Raw genomic sequence first — 18,705 nt, 5'->3', positions numbered from 1 at the left:
GTGTGTGTATATATATATATATATATATATATATATATATATATGCATTCTATGTGTCTATATCTATTATTTCATTTCTGTTAGAAACCCTGTCATAGGGCTCCATTATATGTTCATTTTGCAAGGCGCCGAGAAAATCTCGCCATACGGATTACATACGGATGCTGACATGCACAAAATACGCGACCACACCTTGCTTACGGATGACATACGGAGCACTATTTAGGGGTCATTCATCCGTATTACGCCTGTAAACTACGAACCGTATTTTGCGTCGGTTAGTGTGACCCCGGCCAAAGGGTGAAACACGTAGAGGCAGTCAAATCTACCCTTACCAACAACCTACAATCTGGATGAGTACTACCTCACCGAGTTTCTTTGTTTATATTGTTACCCTGTCTAGTTACCTATGTATGCTCAATGAGATTTGTTAAAATACCTATTTGTTGAAATACCTATTTGATATACCCTAACCAAACCATGAATATATCAGATTAGGTGTGCTTAGTGGTGGGGTGACATATACAGATAATCTCAAGTGGCCCAATTTTGATAATAAGGTATGACTATGGCATGGCCACTGATTTAATGTCTGATAGCTATCTATGCAAGATACTGGTGTGAGGGCTGACTAGGGACAACAAGGGACAGTCTTCGTTGAGCGGGGGGTGCCACGTCGCCTACGATATAGGGTGCCAATCTCTGCAGTCAGGCAGGAGCCAGCCATTAGGCATTACCAGGATAAGGCAGTTCAACCAGCTATATTTGATCTTATTGAGCCATCCAGACTCTTCCCCATCACTGTGCCAACTAGCATCACTGTGGGTGGGTATAATCCCAAAATTTTGGGGATGATTTGATATAGCATCTGTATAAATGGCTTACCCCTCTTTGATTTATTGTGTTAGGTTTGGTGGTTATCAACAGAAAGACACCAATTCCTTAAGGATGACTGAAATGTTGCAGTCTAATTCAGAGTTTTAACATTCAGTGCATGTTATTTTATTTCCTGCCTTTTCTCTCTAACATTGGACAGAATAGGGATATCAGGGACAGCCACTGAGGAGTGGGGGTGCCACTGTCATTGTTCATAGGGTGCCAACCTCCGCTGACAGGCAGGAATGCAGAACAGGTCCTTCACTAGGGTGCTGTTAGTGTGTCTTTTTTCTATCTTATTAAGCATTAGTGTGTAAGGAGGTGGTGGGGACCCTCATGTATCTTCTCTCTCCTTAATGCTGTTCACCTGTGTCACATGTGGCACCCTGATGTTTTATTAATGCTTTCCTATTGTGTGCACTGTAATATAATTGTATTTGTCATGTGTTGTGCATATACTTAACGACAGATTAGAATGCAGTGTATGACCATAGGGGGATTAGAATAGAGAGGGGCATCATAGAGATAGGATAGTATAAGAATAGATACAAGTGTTAGTTAGATACAGGCAGCATATGGGTTAAGCAGATGGGATGAGTCACAGAGCAGAGCAGCAGAGAGGAGGGGGATACTTAATGGTTCTGTCAGACACCCGGGCACCTTGCCAAGGGCAGGACGTTTGAGCGGAGTGTTAGAGACCGTGGGGATAAGTCTGCGGATTGCAGTAAGGGGCCCTGGGTTGAGAATTGTGCAGGTGGTCACCAGCTTAAACAGAACCGTTCCAAGGAAGGATCCAAAGTTATCTGCTGGGATTAGAAGGCAGCTGAGTCGGTGAGCCTGTCACCCTATAACGCGCAGCCGGACCAGGGTGGGCCTGGAGCATGAGTGGGACATAGATTGTCCAAGGAAACTCGTGGGACACGGATTGTCCAGGGATATAGTTGAGCTTGCCAGGAAAGGGAAGCTGATGCAGAAAATAGAGTCTGTCTGGATGACAGGGAAAGATAAGAAGATGTCTCTGTGTTTAAGGGTACCGTTACACCTAGCGACTCACCAGCGATCCCGACTAGCGACATGACGCGGTCAGGATCACTGGTGCATCGCTAGGTGGTCGCCACACAGGCAGATCTCACTAGCGACATCGCTGGGGACAGGGGTCGCTACTTACCTGTCAGACGCGGCGATGCTGCGTCCTCCCGCCCGGCTCCACGCGTCGCTCGTCGTCACAGCAGGAAGCCCAGCAGGAAGTGGACGACGAGGAATGATCCAGGAGCTTCTCGCGCGATCAGCGATAACCAGCGGGGGAGCGGTCGGAGGTAAGTATCACATGCAGCGATATCGCTAGCAATATCGCTGCAACGTCACAAAATCGGTGACTTTACAGCGATATTGCTAGCGATATCGCAGTGTGTAACGGGGGCTTAACTTGTGCTGCCTGTGTGAAGAATGCAGATAAGAAGATGTCTCTGTGGTTTACTTATGCTAGCTGTTTTGGTTTAGACCTCTGGATTCAGATCCATTTTTTTGTTTTGGCACTGAACCGGGAAGTTACATTAGTAGCACCACATTAGTGGTGGAATAAAAATAAATGCTGGAGTGGAGCTTTATGCTTAGCATAGGTTTGTCCATGTGGACACGTGCATGCAAATGGATTATAAGATTGTAATGCCCATCCATGTATCCACATAAATACGACAGACTCATTGACACACTACTTTCCTTGTAGTAAAATACACACATTTTAATACAAAAAGTGATCACCTTCTTAATCAATACCCCCATATGAAAGAGGCTCCGGCCTGTGATTGCAGTGGGTAGAACACACGGAGTACAACTTGGCTGTCGAAATGATCATTTTACCAGTATTTGTTTTTTCAGGGTCAGCCGTGCCAGTCGTTATAACCTACGCTATGTATGAAGATTTATTGACTCCCGATAACTCAATCGAGGTGACTGCCGCATGTTCCTGTGAACCATATGATGGAACATTGATTGTCCAAACAAATGTTGTCCTGGAAAACCCTAAATTTGAAATTAAGGTAAAATATAACTTACCACTGAGCAAAGAATTATCTTTTTTTTACATTGCATAGATACATTGTAAAACACAGACAATGTATTCACTATTGAACACAATTTCATTGTTTTCATAATCCCAATCAAAATTGTCATACACAAGTCTGTAGAAGAAAAATAAGTGTTTGCTCTGTTTTTTCTTAAGGTTCTACCCATTTATTTTCTATACTTCTTTTATGACTGCCATATTGGAGGCACACACTTTCCTTCTGTATTGTCTGTATAGACACTGCTGCAGGAAGTGTGTGCTTTATGGCAGCTGATATGAATGAGAGTCAATTAACAGAGATATGTCATATATGGTCTCCAGGATGGCCTTTTCTCAAGAACTAGTGAGTGATGGAAAGATGCAGGCAAACCTTATCTGTGTATATAGTGTTGCTTTTCTATCTTATCTATACCTCAAGCAGAGACATCATTAAATCCCCACCCACTATTAATGGGATGACTCTGCTTATCTTGTCCCAAACTATACAGCAAAGTTACAAAAGCTCCAGTCTACAATGACTACTCTGGTGTTCAAAGTATGTTGCACTCGGCTTCCATAGTGAATGTGTCAAGAAACAATGTAATTTCTATTGTTTCCTTGGGAAGTCACTGAGAGGTTTCAGATTGTTCAATATTCATGGTTACAAATGAAAAGCCTAAAACTAAAGCTGGAGTCACACATAGCAACTTACCAGCAACGATATCAACTTGTCAGGATTGCTGGTGAGTCGCTATGTGATCGCTGGTGAACTGTCACACAGACAGCTTCACCAGCGATTAGCACAGCGATGCCGAGCGCGCGGCATCGCTGTGTTCGTTAGCGCTGATGAAATATTCCTGTCAAAAATAGAATTAAAATAAAAAATATTGTTATTCTCACCTTCCGACGTCCCGCGCAGCATTCCCGCCTCTCTCCACACTCCGGTCCCAGTAATCCTTTGCGAGAATTACCGTGATGACGTCCGTTCTCGCGGGATCGCGAAGTCTCGCGGTCATTCTTGCAAAGGATTACTGGGACAGGGAGCGTGGAGATAGGCGGGAATGCTGCGCGGGACGCCGGAAGGTGAGAATAACAATAATTTTTATTTTTTTTATTATTTTACAGCTGATCGCTGGTCTCCCACCTGTCACACGCAGCAATGCGTGCTGGCCAGCGGGAGATCAGCGACGAAAAAAATGTCCGGAGGTTTCGTGCAGCGATCAGCGATACCGGCAGGGGGGCCGGTCGCTGATCGCTGTCACACAGCGATCTCTTTGGTGAGATCGCTGTTGTGTCGCAAAAGTTTTGACTCAGCAGCGACATCGCTAGCGAGATTGCTATGTGTGACGGGGCCTTAAGTCAATCAGTATGATACTGCCCACTGTACTGGTCAGATGACCCAGTTTTAATTTGAATAATTGTCACAATCTTTTGAATGTTGAACTTTTTAAGCATTTTCTTCTATTGCAATCACACTATTGAACAATTTGTACAATACGGCACACTTCTGTACACTTATGTAGGATACTGTCAGTGACTTAGCAGTGTAAGTTTACATTTCAATTTTCCCTATCATGCCTTAAATAGCAATCCTGGATTGCATTTGCATTTTCAGATTCCCTGGCACTGCTGTCACTATGATACTGTAATAACGTGCAGGAGAGGTATATGACACCACGGAACAGGCAGACCAACAGTAAAAGGGGAGGTTTATTTACAGGGGAAAATACTGGTAAAACATACAGTATAACAGAGAAAATATTGTGATAAGGCTATATCGACAGCAGGGGAAATATACAGGGTTCAAACAGTAGAAAAAACAGTTATTCTCTAGTGAGGCAAACTTATCAGTCCTCAGGGATCTTCATTGGAGGGATCACTTCTGGTCCAACGTTGGCACCGAGGCAACAGCGGTGGTTGATGTCCTCTGTTTCTGGGGTCCTTGAAATAGTCCAGCTGTAGTATGGGGGGTTTACGCGGGAGCCCAAGGGGTATGAGGATGGCGCTATCCCACTGTGCTCAAGGTCCTTGTCTCTGCTATGACAGCGGTGTTCTCCCACCAGGGTCAGGGATTCTGCCTCCCACAGTCAACAGCCTCCCTGGCAGTGTGGTGCCAGGCTTCAAGTACTCACTGCCCTTTGCCCATGTCTGCGGTCTCTCAGTCTCCAGCCACTTCACCCATCTCCTCTCTGCCCCTGCGTCAGCATCCTCCTGCTTCTGCTTTCTGTGCTGCTCTGCTGGAAGCGTGGGCAGATCTCCCACTCCCAGTCCTGACCTCTTCCTGTTCCTGAACACAGAGCATTCCCTTAAAGCATCCCCGGGGAACCTAACTCCCTGCTTGATGGTTCCGGGCACGGAGCCAGGAAGGCAACCTCCCCTCGGCTCCTTCGGTGCTTCACCCCCTTACATTCCCCCTCTCTGTGAGCTCACCATTCCACGGGTGAGAGTTTCTGGACTTCTTGTTGACAATCGTCCAGACCTCGTACAATTTGCTGCCAGATGAATTCGTCCTGGTTGTAGCATCTGGGGGGCACACCTGCCGTTGATCGTTCAGAACATCTCAGATCAGTGGGGGTTGTGGAATCAGCCACCGGGAGAATGGAAGTTGAAGTCTCCTCGGTTACTCCCGTTGTTTCAGGCACCGGCCCTGTTTCCGGGTTTCCCTGAAGAAGTAGAGAGTCTCCCTCTTCGTAGTCCTCAGCAACAAGCACGGGTTCAGCCACTGGGGCGTTGGGGCAGATGGCACCACTGGAGGATCTCGAGACAAACAGGGATGCAACAAATTTTGATGTAATGTACGAGTGGGGAGTTCTTCACCTGTTTCAGGTTGAACTTCGTAGACGGGTCCCCATCTACTGAGCCGCCGTTTCACCCTATACGGGCTCTTCTCCCACCGACACTCTAATTTGCTGTTAGGGCGCTTCTCCCTGACTAAGACACGGTCCCCTGGTCATAGGGCTGTCCCCTTCTGGGGAGGGACCTGCAGGTGTTCCAACCCACGGAGCCGGTTCTGCACCAACCATTGAATGGTCCGTAGCTGGCGACGATGTTCTTAAACCCAGGAGTACACCCCCGTCCGCGGGTAGTCCTCCTCGGGCTCTAACGCCAAATCAGTCAGTCCCTTCCTGGATCCGGCGAAGAAGAGTGAATGGGGCATGAATCCTGTGGTACTGTGTTTACGGTTATTGTATGCCCACACCAATTCGGGGACGGACTCATTTCAGCGCGCTTTTTGATCTTCTTCAAGTGTACTCAGCATCTGGATCAGGGTGAGGTGGAATCTCTCACAAGCTCCGTTCCCCTGTGGATGGTAAGGGGTGGTCCATGACTTATCGATTTTGTACAGCTGATGCAACTCCTCCATCACCTTTCCCAGGAAGTAGGCTCCTTGATCCAAATGGATTCGCTTGGGACACCCGTACACTTGAATGAAATGTTTACAGATAGCACAGGCCACAGACTCGGCAATCTGGTCCCGAGTAGGTGTGACTACAGCAAATTTGGAATAATGGTCGATCATCACAAGGCAATGTTCGTAGCCCTGGTGTGCTGGGCCAATCGTCAAATAGTCTATGGCCAGTAACTCCATGGGTGCGGAGGACCTCACCGTTTCTATAGGGGCTCGCTGTTATGGCGGCTTAACTAGTTCACAATTTCGGCACTGCTGACATACTTTCTCCACGACGGTCCTCATGTGGGGATGGTAGAACAACCGTTGCAGCCACTGGAATATTTTTTCCGTCCCGAAGTGTGCTCCCTTCTTGTGTGCTTCCTTAGCCACCTGTTCTACCAGGGACGAGGGGATGATCGTTTGCCAAACGAAACTCAGTTCAGATTGTAGGTACACTTTCCTGTACAAGATGCCATCCCGTACCTGTTTTCGCTCCCACTGGCACAACATTTGTAACATCTCAGGGGACATGACTGCCCTCTCAGTCTGGCCGGGCACATGTTCGGCTACGAGCCACCGTCTCAGCTGAGCTATCTCTCGATCTTCCTGTTGTATTCGGACCCACTCATCTCGGGGTTGTTCCAGCAAATTCTTGGGTGTACTTTCTTAAACTTTCTCCCGCGTCGCTGCCACCGTCCTGGCAGTCCCTCCAAACTCTGGAACCTCTATAGCCTCCAACTCTTCATCCTGACTGGGCGCTTGCGGGCGGTAATCTACTCGGGAAAGGGCATCAGCATGAGTATTCTCCACTCCTCTCCTGTAGGAGATCCTGTACCAGAATTTTGCCATTCGTGCTGTTAGGAGTTGGATTTCTGCGCTTACTCAGCAGGGATCCAGATCCTCACATTCTGCACTCTCCTCCTATTTTTCCACTGCAGAGGAGATTGCCTTGCAGTAAATCTCTCCTGAGGCTAAGTCCTTCTGTCCTCTTACTGGGCATGCTCATGGGACGATCTCCCATTGGAGATCGGGAGTCATGTGCTCAGGTCCCGCTCCAGTTCTCATTGGTCCATCTCAGAGATCTGGAAGTGTGCAGAAGGTCACGGCTGCTACAAAAGACACGCATGGCTGTTCCGCCATGCGCTAGTATACACTATAGTTGCTATGTGTGAATGGTGACGGATGTATGACTCTGGTGACTGACTCATTTGAAACCCCTTCCCTCTGATATTACGCATGGTGATAGGGAATTAGTTTAGTAGTCAGCGCCAGTCAGTGGCAAGCCTTAAGCCACTGTGCTCACTGCACCGCTACGCTAGCGTCCGACATCGCGCTTGCTATCTGGCTTTGTCGTCGAGCGGCATTGTCCTACGCCGTGCTGCAGTTGCAGCCATTCTAGGCGTTCGCAGTAGTGACGTCGCACACACAGTAGGTCTAGAGGGATGCAGCTCCTCTGTCTTGGGTCCTGCTCCTTTGACCAGATACGTGTGTGCATCTACCTGAAGCCTGTGTCACTAACAGGTTCAGCGTGTTGTATGTTTTTTGTTGCGGCACCTCTGTGTGTGAACAGAGGCCACTCTGCGCACTCCGGGTGAAGTTTAACCCATGTGCATCATACCGCCATATTGCTTGTCTGCCACCACTTAGCAGCAGTTATACCACCTACTGCACGGTGGACCCTGAGCGGTGAACGCACGTTATCATTATTTTATATAGTGCGTTCCGCCGTTCCTAACATGTGCTACCCAGCGTTGTTCTAAGGCCCCCAGCTTAACTGTTTCGAGGTGAGCCAACAGATTGCTATCCGTACGCACGTGGACTACTGAGACAGCCAAATACTCTGCAAACTTCTCAGTCATTGCCAACACCAGCGCCAACAACTCCAGCTTGAATGAGCTTTAATTATCCGGATTTCTTTCTGAGTCATGTAAGGAGCGACTGGCGTATGCGATGACACGCTCCTTTCCATCCTGCATCTGTGAGAGCACTGCCTCGAGTCCTTGTAGACTTCCGTCAGTGTGCAAGATGAACGGCTGCGTGAAGTCGGTGTAGGCCAATACCGGGACCTCAGTCAGGGCCTTCTTCAGGGCCTGGAATGCTTTCTCCTGTTGCTCTCCCCAGTGTATGTTCCTGTTCTTTGCACATGAGGGTACTCGTTTCAGCAATTCCAGGAGAGGGTTTGCGATGCGGGTGAAATCCCTCACAAAGCGCCGGAAGTATCCTGTTAGTCCCAGGAATGCCCGTACATCCTTCACGGTTTTTGGGGTCGGCCATTTCTGCACTGCAGCGATCTTCTCCTGCGAGGGCTTCACTCCCTTGGCAGAGACCACATGCCCCAGATTGTCAGTTTGTGTTCGGAAGAGGTGGCACTTCTGGGGTTTCACCTTCAAGCCATATTTTTGTAGCCGACTCAGAACTTGCTCCAGTCTCCAGAGATGTTCTTCAACGGTGGGAGCAAAGATGATTATGTCGTCAAGGTAAATCAGGGTGGCTTCGAAGTTCAGGTCTCCCAGGCACCGCTCCATAACCCGCTGAAATGTTCCCGGAGCGTTGGCTAGCCCGAAAGGCATGCGGTCGAACTCAAATAGTCCCATTGGAAGAATGAAGGCTGTCTTGGCTCGGTCTTGTTCAGACATGGGTACTTGCCAGTACCCGCTGGCCAGGTCCAGTGTGGAAAAATATCGGGCATTTCCCAGTGCTTACAGGAACTCTTCTATCTGTGGTAGTGGATACAAATCTCGCACTGTGCAAGCATTTAGCCGGCGTTAATCCACACAGAAACGTAGAGTTCCATCTTTTTTCCGCACCAAAATGATGGGGGCAGTCCACGGGCTCTGGCTCTCACGGATCACTCCTTTCTTCAGCATCTGTGACAGCATCCCCTTGACCTCCTGATACATTTGTGGGGGTATCTGGCGATATCTTTCCCATATCGGTGCCGCGTCCCCAGTGGGTATCTCATGGGTGTTGACCGTCGTGCACCCAAAATCATCTTCATCCTTTGCGAACACCTCCTGGTACTTCCCCAGCAAGGCCTCCACCTGGGGAACCTGATGAGGGGGCATTTCTGATAGTTCAGCCCTCATTTGCTCAAGTATCCGTCGGCCTTCTTGTAACACCCTGGGATCCGGGGTGACTTTTGCTTTTACCGTCACCAATCATGGATTTTCTGCTTTGGCAGTCAGCTGCACTGTTTCGGAGGGCACCAGCTCATCCGGTACACCTAGAATGTGGACCAATTCTGCTCTAGGAGCCAGGGTCACGTCAGTCTCTCCCAAGTTCACACAGCGCACGAGGACGGTGCCGTTTCGCACAGTGGCTAGGGTCTGTGAGACTAGTATCCCTGACGGCAATTGATCAGCTGGGCTAGGCTCCACCTGTATCTCTGCTCCTTCTAATGGGACTCCTGCTCGCACCGGTTTAAAGAAGCAGGGACGATGACTTTGCCTAGTTCTTTTCCGCTGCTGCATATTTCCCGCACCCGTGCTGCCCGAATCAGTTGTTGAAAGACCTTCTTCTGTGGAGTCTGGTCACTCCACTGTTGTAAGAATTGATCTGAGGTCTCATTGAGCAGCAGGCTTCCAAGGTCTTTAAGCACGTTCATGCCGAGGGTTAAAGTATGATCCCGAGCGGCTTCTCCATCTACCAATACTACTCCTTTTCTCCGCACATCTTTTCCACAGACTTCTAAGTTCAGCCACACCACCCCTGTGACCGGGATGGGTAGGTGATTGGCCGCCGTAAGTCTAATGACTGGACCCCACTCAGGTCGCAGCGCCTCTGTGAAGTGTCTATGAAAAAAATTTTAGGGCATGGTGGTCTCTTGCAAACCGGTGTCTACCAGGCATCGCATGGCTTTCCTGTTGATTTCAACCCAGACCAAGGGGCACATTGAAACAAGGCTGGTGGGACTGTTTTCCCTCCTCCTCTGCTCTTCACACTCCCGGCAGTGTCCCTTGTGCTCGGAGCCACCTAGTTTAACGGGAGCCGCGGGGATGGTCGGCTCTGCTGTGGACACCACTGGGCGATATGACCTGGCTCTCCACAAGTCTAGCATGTGAGGGGACGTCTTCTCGGGGTAGCTGCAGCTTCTCTTTCGGGAACATCTCCTCTTTCCCGCATCCGTGGCCCGGGCCCCTCTGCCTGGGTTCTCCTTGAAGTCGCCATTTCTTCTTGGAACTGACTGATCTCCATCCTCAGGTCTTCCACCCATCAGGGGTCTTTCTCTTCAGTGGTAGTAGCCTCCCCGCTCTGCACCTTTCCCACCGAGCCTGTCACATCCTGCTCCTGTTCGCGCATGCGCGCCTCACTCCCTACTTCAGAAAAGGTCATGCCTGGCTTCACCCGCAGGCACTCTCGCATAGCCTGCTTCATCATTCCGTCACGTAACCCCGTCACATCTGGTCTCTGAGCACCACGTCCACTGACCCTACACCTACCCCATCCTTTCTTTTAATTGCAGTGTGTAGCTCTTGTAGGGCGTTCATAAACTGGGTCACGGTCTCCCCCTCTCTTTGCACAAGATGGAACAGTCGCATACGTAGTTCCCCTAAGTCAGTGGGGTCCCCATGTGTCATCTCTAGAATGCGTAGCACCTTTTCCAAAGTATCTCTTTCTTGGGGGGGGGGGTCTATGCATGACAGAGTCCCGGGCCTCCCCCTCCAAGGCCATTAATGCTGTTTCTGCCTCTCATGCTGGGGCCAAGGGGTGCATCCACAGTAACCTCTGAATTCTCTCAGTCCAGTTCCATAACATCACATTTTTCCCCGTAAACCTTGGCAGATTGTTCAACATGGCCCCCAAGGAGATGCTAGTCTTGGGGCCTTCCCTGACTGCTTGGTCTGCCCTGTCCATGCCTTCGTGTGACATCCTGCCGACTACGCCAAATGTAATAACGTGCAGGAGAGGTATATGTCACCACGGAACAGGCAGACCAACAGTAAAAGGGGAGATTTATTTACAGGGTAAAATACTGGTAAAACATACAGTATAACAGAGAAAATATTGTGATAAGGTTATATCGACAGCAGGGGAAATATACGGGGTTCAAACAGTAGATAAAACAGTTATTCTCTAGTGAGGCAAACTTATCAGTCCTCAGGGATCTTTATTGGAGTGATCACTTCTGTTCCAATGTTGGCACCGAGGCAACAGCAGTGCTTGATGTCATATGTCTCTGGGGTCCTTGAAATAGTCCAGCTGTAGTATGGTGGGTTTACCCGGGAGCCCAAGGGGTATGAGGATGGCGCTATCCTACTGTGCTCAAGGTCCTTGTCTCTGCTATGACAGCGGTGTTCTCCCACCAGGGTCAGGGATTCTGCCTCCCACAGTCTCTCCTTGCAGGTCAGCATCTCATTACTGAATGCCCCTTGGTCACAGGTGAGCGTCTGAGCATATGTTCCGGTCTCTCTGCTGGGGGGGCATCTTGTCGAGGGACACGGTCTGTCTGTGGGGCAGGGTCTCCTCAAGAAGGGGGGTTAACAGCCTCCCTGGCAGTGCGGTGCCAGGCTTCAAGTACTCACTGCCCTTTGCCCGTGTCTGCGGTCTCTCAGTCTCCAGCCACTGCACCCGTCTCCTCTCTGCCCCTGCGTCAGCATCCTCCTGCTTCTGCTCTCTGTGCTGCTCTGCTGGAAGCGTGCGCAGATCTCCCGCTCCCAGTCCTGACCTCTTCCTGTTCCTGAACACAGAGCATTCCCCTAAAGGATTCCCCGAGAAACCTAACGCCCTGCTCGATGGTTCCGGGCACGGAGCCAGGAAGGCAACTTCCCCTGGGCTCCTTTGGTACTTCACCCCCTTAAAATACCACTACCACCTTGTTAGGCAGTCTCATGTTCACTTTGTTGAGATCACCACTGAGCCCAGTGATTAGCTGCAGTGATCAAATGCACTCTAATTATGAAGTCACTGCTTCAGCAGCTTGTCAACAAAGACCGGGGCAGTGTTGGAGAGGCAGCGCTGGACGCGTGGTGGGTGAGTAAAACTTATATTATTATTTTTTAAATGATGCACCATTGGTGTGTACATGACATGCCACCCAGATTTTCCTGGCTAAGCCGTTTTTCCTAAAGCGGCTTTGATAGCAACTTTGCCGCTATTGTTTGCTGGCATCATTTATGTACACTTTTCGCTATCATTACAAGTGGTTGCAAAGTGGAAGCCACTCGAAGAATGAACATGCTACTTCTTTTAAACACTTCACTGCTTCTGAAACCTGACACACTTAAAATAAGTAATAAGAGATTGAACATGTGTACAACAATGTCGTTTTTACAATGCTGTGCTTCATGTTCATTTTTTTCTGTGGTTCTGTTGCGCATTTTCAGGCAGATTCCAGGGGAAATCTAACTGAAATGACTTCATGTGCATATACCATAAAGTGAATATCCACGACTTTAAAAAAAAGGCATGTAGTTACTAACAGAGGCATGTAGTTGCTAGAGATTCAGCTACTCCCTGTCAACAGAGCAGCAGTTTATCTTCCTGTTGACAGGGCGGGACTATTGGCATCATGCTGATTGACAGCAGCTTCACTCAATTAGGCAGTGGGAGTCGGCTGTCAATGTGCATGACACCAGTCGTTGCGCCCTGTTAACAGAAAGAGAAACTGCTGTTCTGTTTACAGGGAGCAGCTGAATCTCTGTTTGGATTGGTCAATGACCGGCGCCAGGTACAACAAACAGATATTTGCCTCTGTTAGCAACTACATAATGTCACGAGTTACCCAGGACCGGGGGCTCCTTCCCTGTTCCCCAGGTTACTTCTGAAGGTAAAGATGCCAGGGCCACATACCTTGCCTTATCTCTTGAATCTGCCTTGCATCTGTACCCTTCCCCCACCCAGGGAAGAGGGGAGTAGTAATGTACCGTAATACACCAACCAGACTAACAAGGCAACACGAACAGGGGAAATGGAAAATACCAAACATACAAATGTTCTCTCACATATAACAGAGGAATGCATCGGGGAGTGGAGGATGGGGTTAAACCAAAGTAAGAGAAGGAAAGGGAATTATCACACTTACTAAACCAAGCAACAGTCACAGATAAAACCACCAAACGCCTTCTCATATAACCAACAACTCCTAGCCATGCAGCATAAGCTAGCTCTGAGATGTGTATCAGTCAGGACCCAGATTATACAGGGGATAGGAGTGGCTATCTGTGCTCAGCTGAGAGTCCTAGCTAACAGAGCTCCCAACATGGCTGATTAACCCTTGTACTGCCAAAAGAAATTTACACAGTTGAAAAAGAAGGAAAAGCACTTCTTTACAAAGCAGGAGTAGGAGCAATCAGACTCTGCAGGCTTCTGGCTCCTCTCTGTTCCGGTAACCCCGTGACACATACCTTTTTTTTCTAAAGTCTCAGATATCCTCTTCAATTATAGAGTTTAGCACTCACACTAATGAATAGAAGGATGTCCTTGAAGTCATACTCACTCGAGTTTATTTTTATAGTTAAAGGAAAAGGCCATTGTGAACAAACCTGCTAAAGTGGAAATCGTCTTCACCAACCCACTTACTAGGGACGTGTGTGATATTGTGGTCACGGCAGAAGGCAGCGGATTGCTCGAAAATCCAATTTCAGTGAAGTAAGTGACAGACTGGTGTTACCTCTCAAACCACCATTAACTACTGAACAAAAAATAAGACCTCATTCAGATGTCAGATTTTTGTTTTACGGACGAAAAAACAGACAAAGTGACATTTGAGTTTCATCAGACTTAGGTCAGAGTTTCATCAGTTTTTTCTCTGATGCAAAAAAAAGTTTTTTCCTATCTGTCTGTGAAAAAAAGACAGCACATGGGCGGCATCTTAGTGATGTCCGATATTTTTCACTGACTCAGACCTGAATTGCCAATTTTGATCCCACACTCAGATCAATATCAGACATGTCTCCATCTCGGACCACTCGGTCCGAGGAACAAAATCGGTCATGAGAACAGCCCCATAGACTTTCATAGGTACGGGTCCTGTCCATAAAAAAACACAGAGAAAAAATCCGACATCTGAATGAGGTCTAATGCATATTCCGTCCGACGGTGCACATTCTATACATCTATTGAGAATTTGAAAAGTGCCAGAATCCCAACCAGGTGGCTTCACAGCTAAAAGATAAAAGGCAAAACAAGGCCATTCTTGTGTTGTATAGCACTGTAATATAGTGCTTATAGCCTGTGAGGCAATGCTCTGGGTTTGCAGGTTTCACAAGTTTTCTCCATTCATGAACTCCTTGAGAACTGGCAAGAAAAAAAATTATACAATGGTCATCATGGCATCTGGTGGAGTTCCTGGGTTACCATTGCTGAAATAGTCAGGGGAGTTATTCGAGAAGTCCCCAATGGGGATAAAAGCTTTATAAAAAAAAAAACAGTAAAAAAAATAAAACTTCTCATTATAAAAATAATAGCTAGGAAAAATACAATCATATTTGATATCCCTGTATCTGTAAAATTCTGGTCTTTCGAAATATAAACTGATTTATCCCACATGTTGAATGTCTTTAACCCCTTCACCATATTTGACGTACATGTACATCAAATGTAGTGACCCTTGACTTTGATGCAGGATCACTCGCCGAGCCCGCATCTTTCTCCGCACATGATGGCTGATTTAATCAGACATCAAGTGCCTCAACAGCCAAGAGTGAAGCATTGCTCCACCCCAGGCTGTCAACCAGTTAAACCTTGCTTTCAATCACATGAAACTCACCCTGGAAAAAACAAATCCTTATACATCAATGTTAATGGAAAAAATAAAAGATACCACTTTGGGGTAGGAAAAAATGGCCATGACAGGAAAGGGCTGCTAATAATAGATTTAACTAATATATTAATAGTGTTGATATCTGATGAACAGCACCAGAAGGTTCAGGTTGTTTTGAAGAATATTCCAAATAGGTAAAAATTTTGAAATTTGTAGTACAAAAATTCTTTAGCTATGTGAAGCTCTGCAAAACTATGTACCAGCAGATGGCAATGTTGCCTCATATTTGTCTTAGTTCATTCACATCATGAAAGCTTTTTGTCGGTGCTATATTCTACAATTGTTAAAGGGGTTATCCAGAGCTTTTTTTATTTGTGTGCATGGGGCCAAGAACTAACAGTTAGGTAGTTGCTAACTACCTGTTCTGCACAGGCATGATCTCTGCCAGCTCAGACTGCCATTCCCCTCCTTTAATTCACCTCTTATCAACAGAGCAGCTCTTCCTCTTCCACTCTGTTCTGTTAATGGGGCATCGCCGCCAACGCCAAGGTGGGGAGCCGGCTGTCAATCAGCATGACATTGATAGAAACACTCAGTCAACAGAGCAAAAGAAAAGAAGCTGCTCTGCCAACATGATGTCAGGGGAAGAATGGGACTCGCCGGCAGGAGCGATCCTTGAGCACTCTGAACCAGAACAGATCGGTACCGTACCAGGCACAACTATGATAGTTCTTAGCCCAATATGTAAAAATAATAAAGTCTAGGATAAGTCCTTTAAAGGGAATCTGTCAGCAGGTTTTTGCTATTTAGTCTGAGAACAGCATAATGTAGGCATAAATATTCTGATTCCAGGGATTTTCTAGTAATTACATGTGTGCTTTTTGTTTCCATTGTGTATATATATGTAAATTAACATATTTATTTTTTAGGGGGACCTCAGTAAAACCAAATGAGACTACTACAATTCCCATGACAATAAATCCACATAAGGCTGGCATCAAGCATCTGTTGGTGGATTTAACAACCAGCAAGTTCCAGAATGCCAAAGGATATCTGGAGATAGATGTTCAAGACGCCGAATAATTTATTTATAGCAATTATATGTCGAACACTGAAAGTTAATTTATAATGTATGCCTGTATTTCAGCAGCTTTCCACACATTATGTCTGACGCCATCACTTCCCCTACAAGCAGTAGACAGTATCCTGACAGTAGGACAATTCCCAGGACGCTATTAAGCACAGTTTAGAGTATATCGCCCAAACCACAATGGACATGTTTTATATTTATGTCCCAGGTAGCTCACCAGATCTTGCTTCATGAAGGTCACAATCTTTCTAATTTTTTTCTGAATTATCAACCACAGTTCTTTATGAAGCAGAAACAGTGAGAAAACACCAACATCTGTTCTATATAGGACATTAATAGCACATCTCCTTCACTCTCACTAATCCTGACCACTAGACGAGCAATTTTATACATGCTCTTGTGGTGTCCAGTTCCAACTCTCTGATCCAGAATTGGCTAGTCTACAGAAAACTGTGTAAGTCCAGCCAGGCTGAGACTGGTCCCACAGGGGAAGACGTGAATCACCCAGAGAACCAAGTGCAGGAATAGGCCCTCACCCCTACATGGGTAGTGCTTGGGACAATATATTTCATGTACAACATACAGACATACCATCTGGGATCATCACTTATTAGGTGGCTAAGGATCCATCAATTCCATCTGACTAAATCCCCCAAATACTTTAGTGGAGAAATGTCTACAAGCTCAACACAGTCATCTTTCCATTCAAATGTATGGAGAAGGTGTTGGCTGGAAATTTCTGAAAAAGGATCACGTAATATTAGCATTTAGCTGTAGAGAGGGCCCTCAGAATCATTGTTACTGGTAGGCCCTTGTCATCCCTGTTCAAAACTCTCTCCATTAAAAGGAAAGATTCACCTTTACAACCATTTTTTATGGTTCATATAGAATGAAAAATGAAGACGCTTTGCAAATTTTCTATAAGAAATACCCCATAAATTATTTTTCTAGTCTATAAAATGCCATGTTCACCATTTTTTATTCCTTGTGTCCTTTTGATACTGTTAATCTGTACTTCTAAGAGGGACAAAATCAGTCTCCTTCTGTCTCTAGCAGCTGAAAATGTAGTCCCTTTTTACTTGTCCTTGTTTATACTGCCATGATACCACAAGGGCCATGCTCCCTTTTACACAAAAAGTGGGCGGAGCCATTTATTTTGGCTCCTTTACATGGAACAGAGGATCACTTTGCAGAGAACCTGGTGTGGGGAGAGTGACAAAGTATGTGTGCCCACCAGCTCTCAGTGTTTTAAGTGAAAATGTAGGTTACTATATGCTTTGGACATTTTGAGCGCAACATTATGTAAGTAAAAGTTAGAACTCACAAGATTGTTTATATTCTATTATATTAACAGCACGTAAATTGATAATTACTATGTATACAGTGAATGTGATAATAAATGCTTGGACAATTGAAATATTACAGTGTACAGTACAAAAGATTAAATGATCAGAGTTCATGTCTTCTAGGGTGACTTAAAAACACAAAGTTTAGCATTAAAAAAAAGAAAAACTAAAAAGGTCTGAATTGTATTCTTCAGGTTTCTGACCCTACCCTAAAAAAGTGATAAAAAGCTATCAAAACATTGTATGGTGCAAATAAAAGCGACCTAATTCCACATAAAAAACAGACCCTCTCCTCTCATTGTTTCATTGACAACAATATAAAGGATAAAGGTGTCATAAAATGGCAACGCAAACTAATGTAATAGTATTGATCTGACATTCCTGTGTTTTAAATGTATTTATACGTGATAAGTGTAATTTACTCTAATGTATTAAAAAGGTAACCTTCTGTGACTGCAATTCCTGTTAGTTGGGAAAACTGGGTTAACGGTAGGGCTGGCCCATATTGAGGACTGTGGGTTAGTGATAAGAAAAAGGAAGGGTGTTAAGGTTGAGAGAGAGACAGAACAGGATGCCCTCAGGGAAGAAGAAGATCATCATTGGGTGTGTATGAACCAGTGGCAGAGGAAGTAAAACTCATCAACGGCACTACAGTGGCGGCAGCATTCTCCCTTGCATAGGCAAGTCAGGTTACCTACAGTGAGAGAAAACAGGAACATCTTTAGAAGACTTAGTCTGAACAGTCCTAGTGCTGGACAGACCAGAGAGTTGCGGTCAGCGAGACATCCGCATGTTTGAGAATGAATATGAAGAAGATATATCGGGAGAATTTCCTCTATGTGTGCTCCCAGAGAAAGGTTAATCCGAATACAGTACCATGACGAAACACATCAACATTGGCGCTACACTAGTTTTATGAAGGTCCTCTGCTTAAACTGCGAACTTTCAGCAACGTTCATCACAAGTAATGTAGAGTCGCCTGTAAGCATTAAGCGCATGCCTCTCTCAGGTGCAGAAGTGAAGAACAAGTGTATTCCCTGCTATCCTTTGTATGCCGGTTGGTTTATTAGTAAAATGGACTGTGTTTTTTAACCAAATGTCTACCTCATCTTGGGGATATAGGGGTCCTGCGCCTTGCAGACTGTGGCAGGGCTTAACATGAAGGTGTTCACTGAACATCACCACACACACACACAGAAACTCCATTTTTCTGTAGCGTACCAGGGCGCCGAAATTGTAGAACTCACCCATGACTAC

The 18,705-nt window shown here is 46.4% G+C and overlaps 1 protein-coding gene and 1 long non-coding RNA gene across 2 annotated transcripts in view; one reads left to right on the top strand and one right to left on the bottom strand.

Moving 5' to 3' along the window:
- Positions 1-17,896, top strand: part of LOC141059034 (protein-glutamine gamma-glutamyltransferase E-like) — a 58,941-nt gene extending 41,045 nt beyond the window's left edge. Inside the window, exons 3-5 of the mRNA XM_073555243.1 lie at positions 2,755-2,915; positions 13,765-13,898; positions 15,942-17,896. Coding sequence (XP_073411344.1) covers positions 2,755-2,915; positions 13,765-13,898; positions 15,942-16,095 — 449 coding nt within the window. The 3' untranslated portion in view covers positions 16,096-17,896. The remainder of the gene's footprint in view (positions 1-2,754; positions 2,916-13,764; positions 13,899-15,941) is intronic.
- Positions 1-18,705, bottom strand: part of LOC141059035 (uncharacterized) — an 80,960-nt gene that overhangs the window by 19,072 nt on the left and 43,183 nt on the right. The window lies entirely within an intron of this gene.

This window comes from Dendrobates tinctorius, unplaced genomic scaffold (assembly GCF_039654945.1).
Source record: "Dendrobates tinctorius isolate UK_male_01 unplaced genomic scaffold, ASM3965494v1 ptg000223l, whole genome shotgun sequence".
In the NCBI taxonomy this organism is placed as follows: Eukaryota; Metazoa; Chordata; class Amphibia; order Anura; family Dendrobatidae; genus Dendrobates; species Dendrobates tinctorius.
The sequence above is the reverse complement of the archived record's forward strand: the minus strand, read 5'-3'. Positions and strand labels throughout refer to the sequence as shown.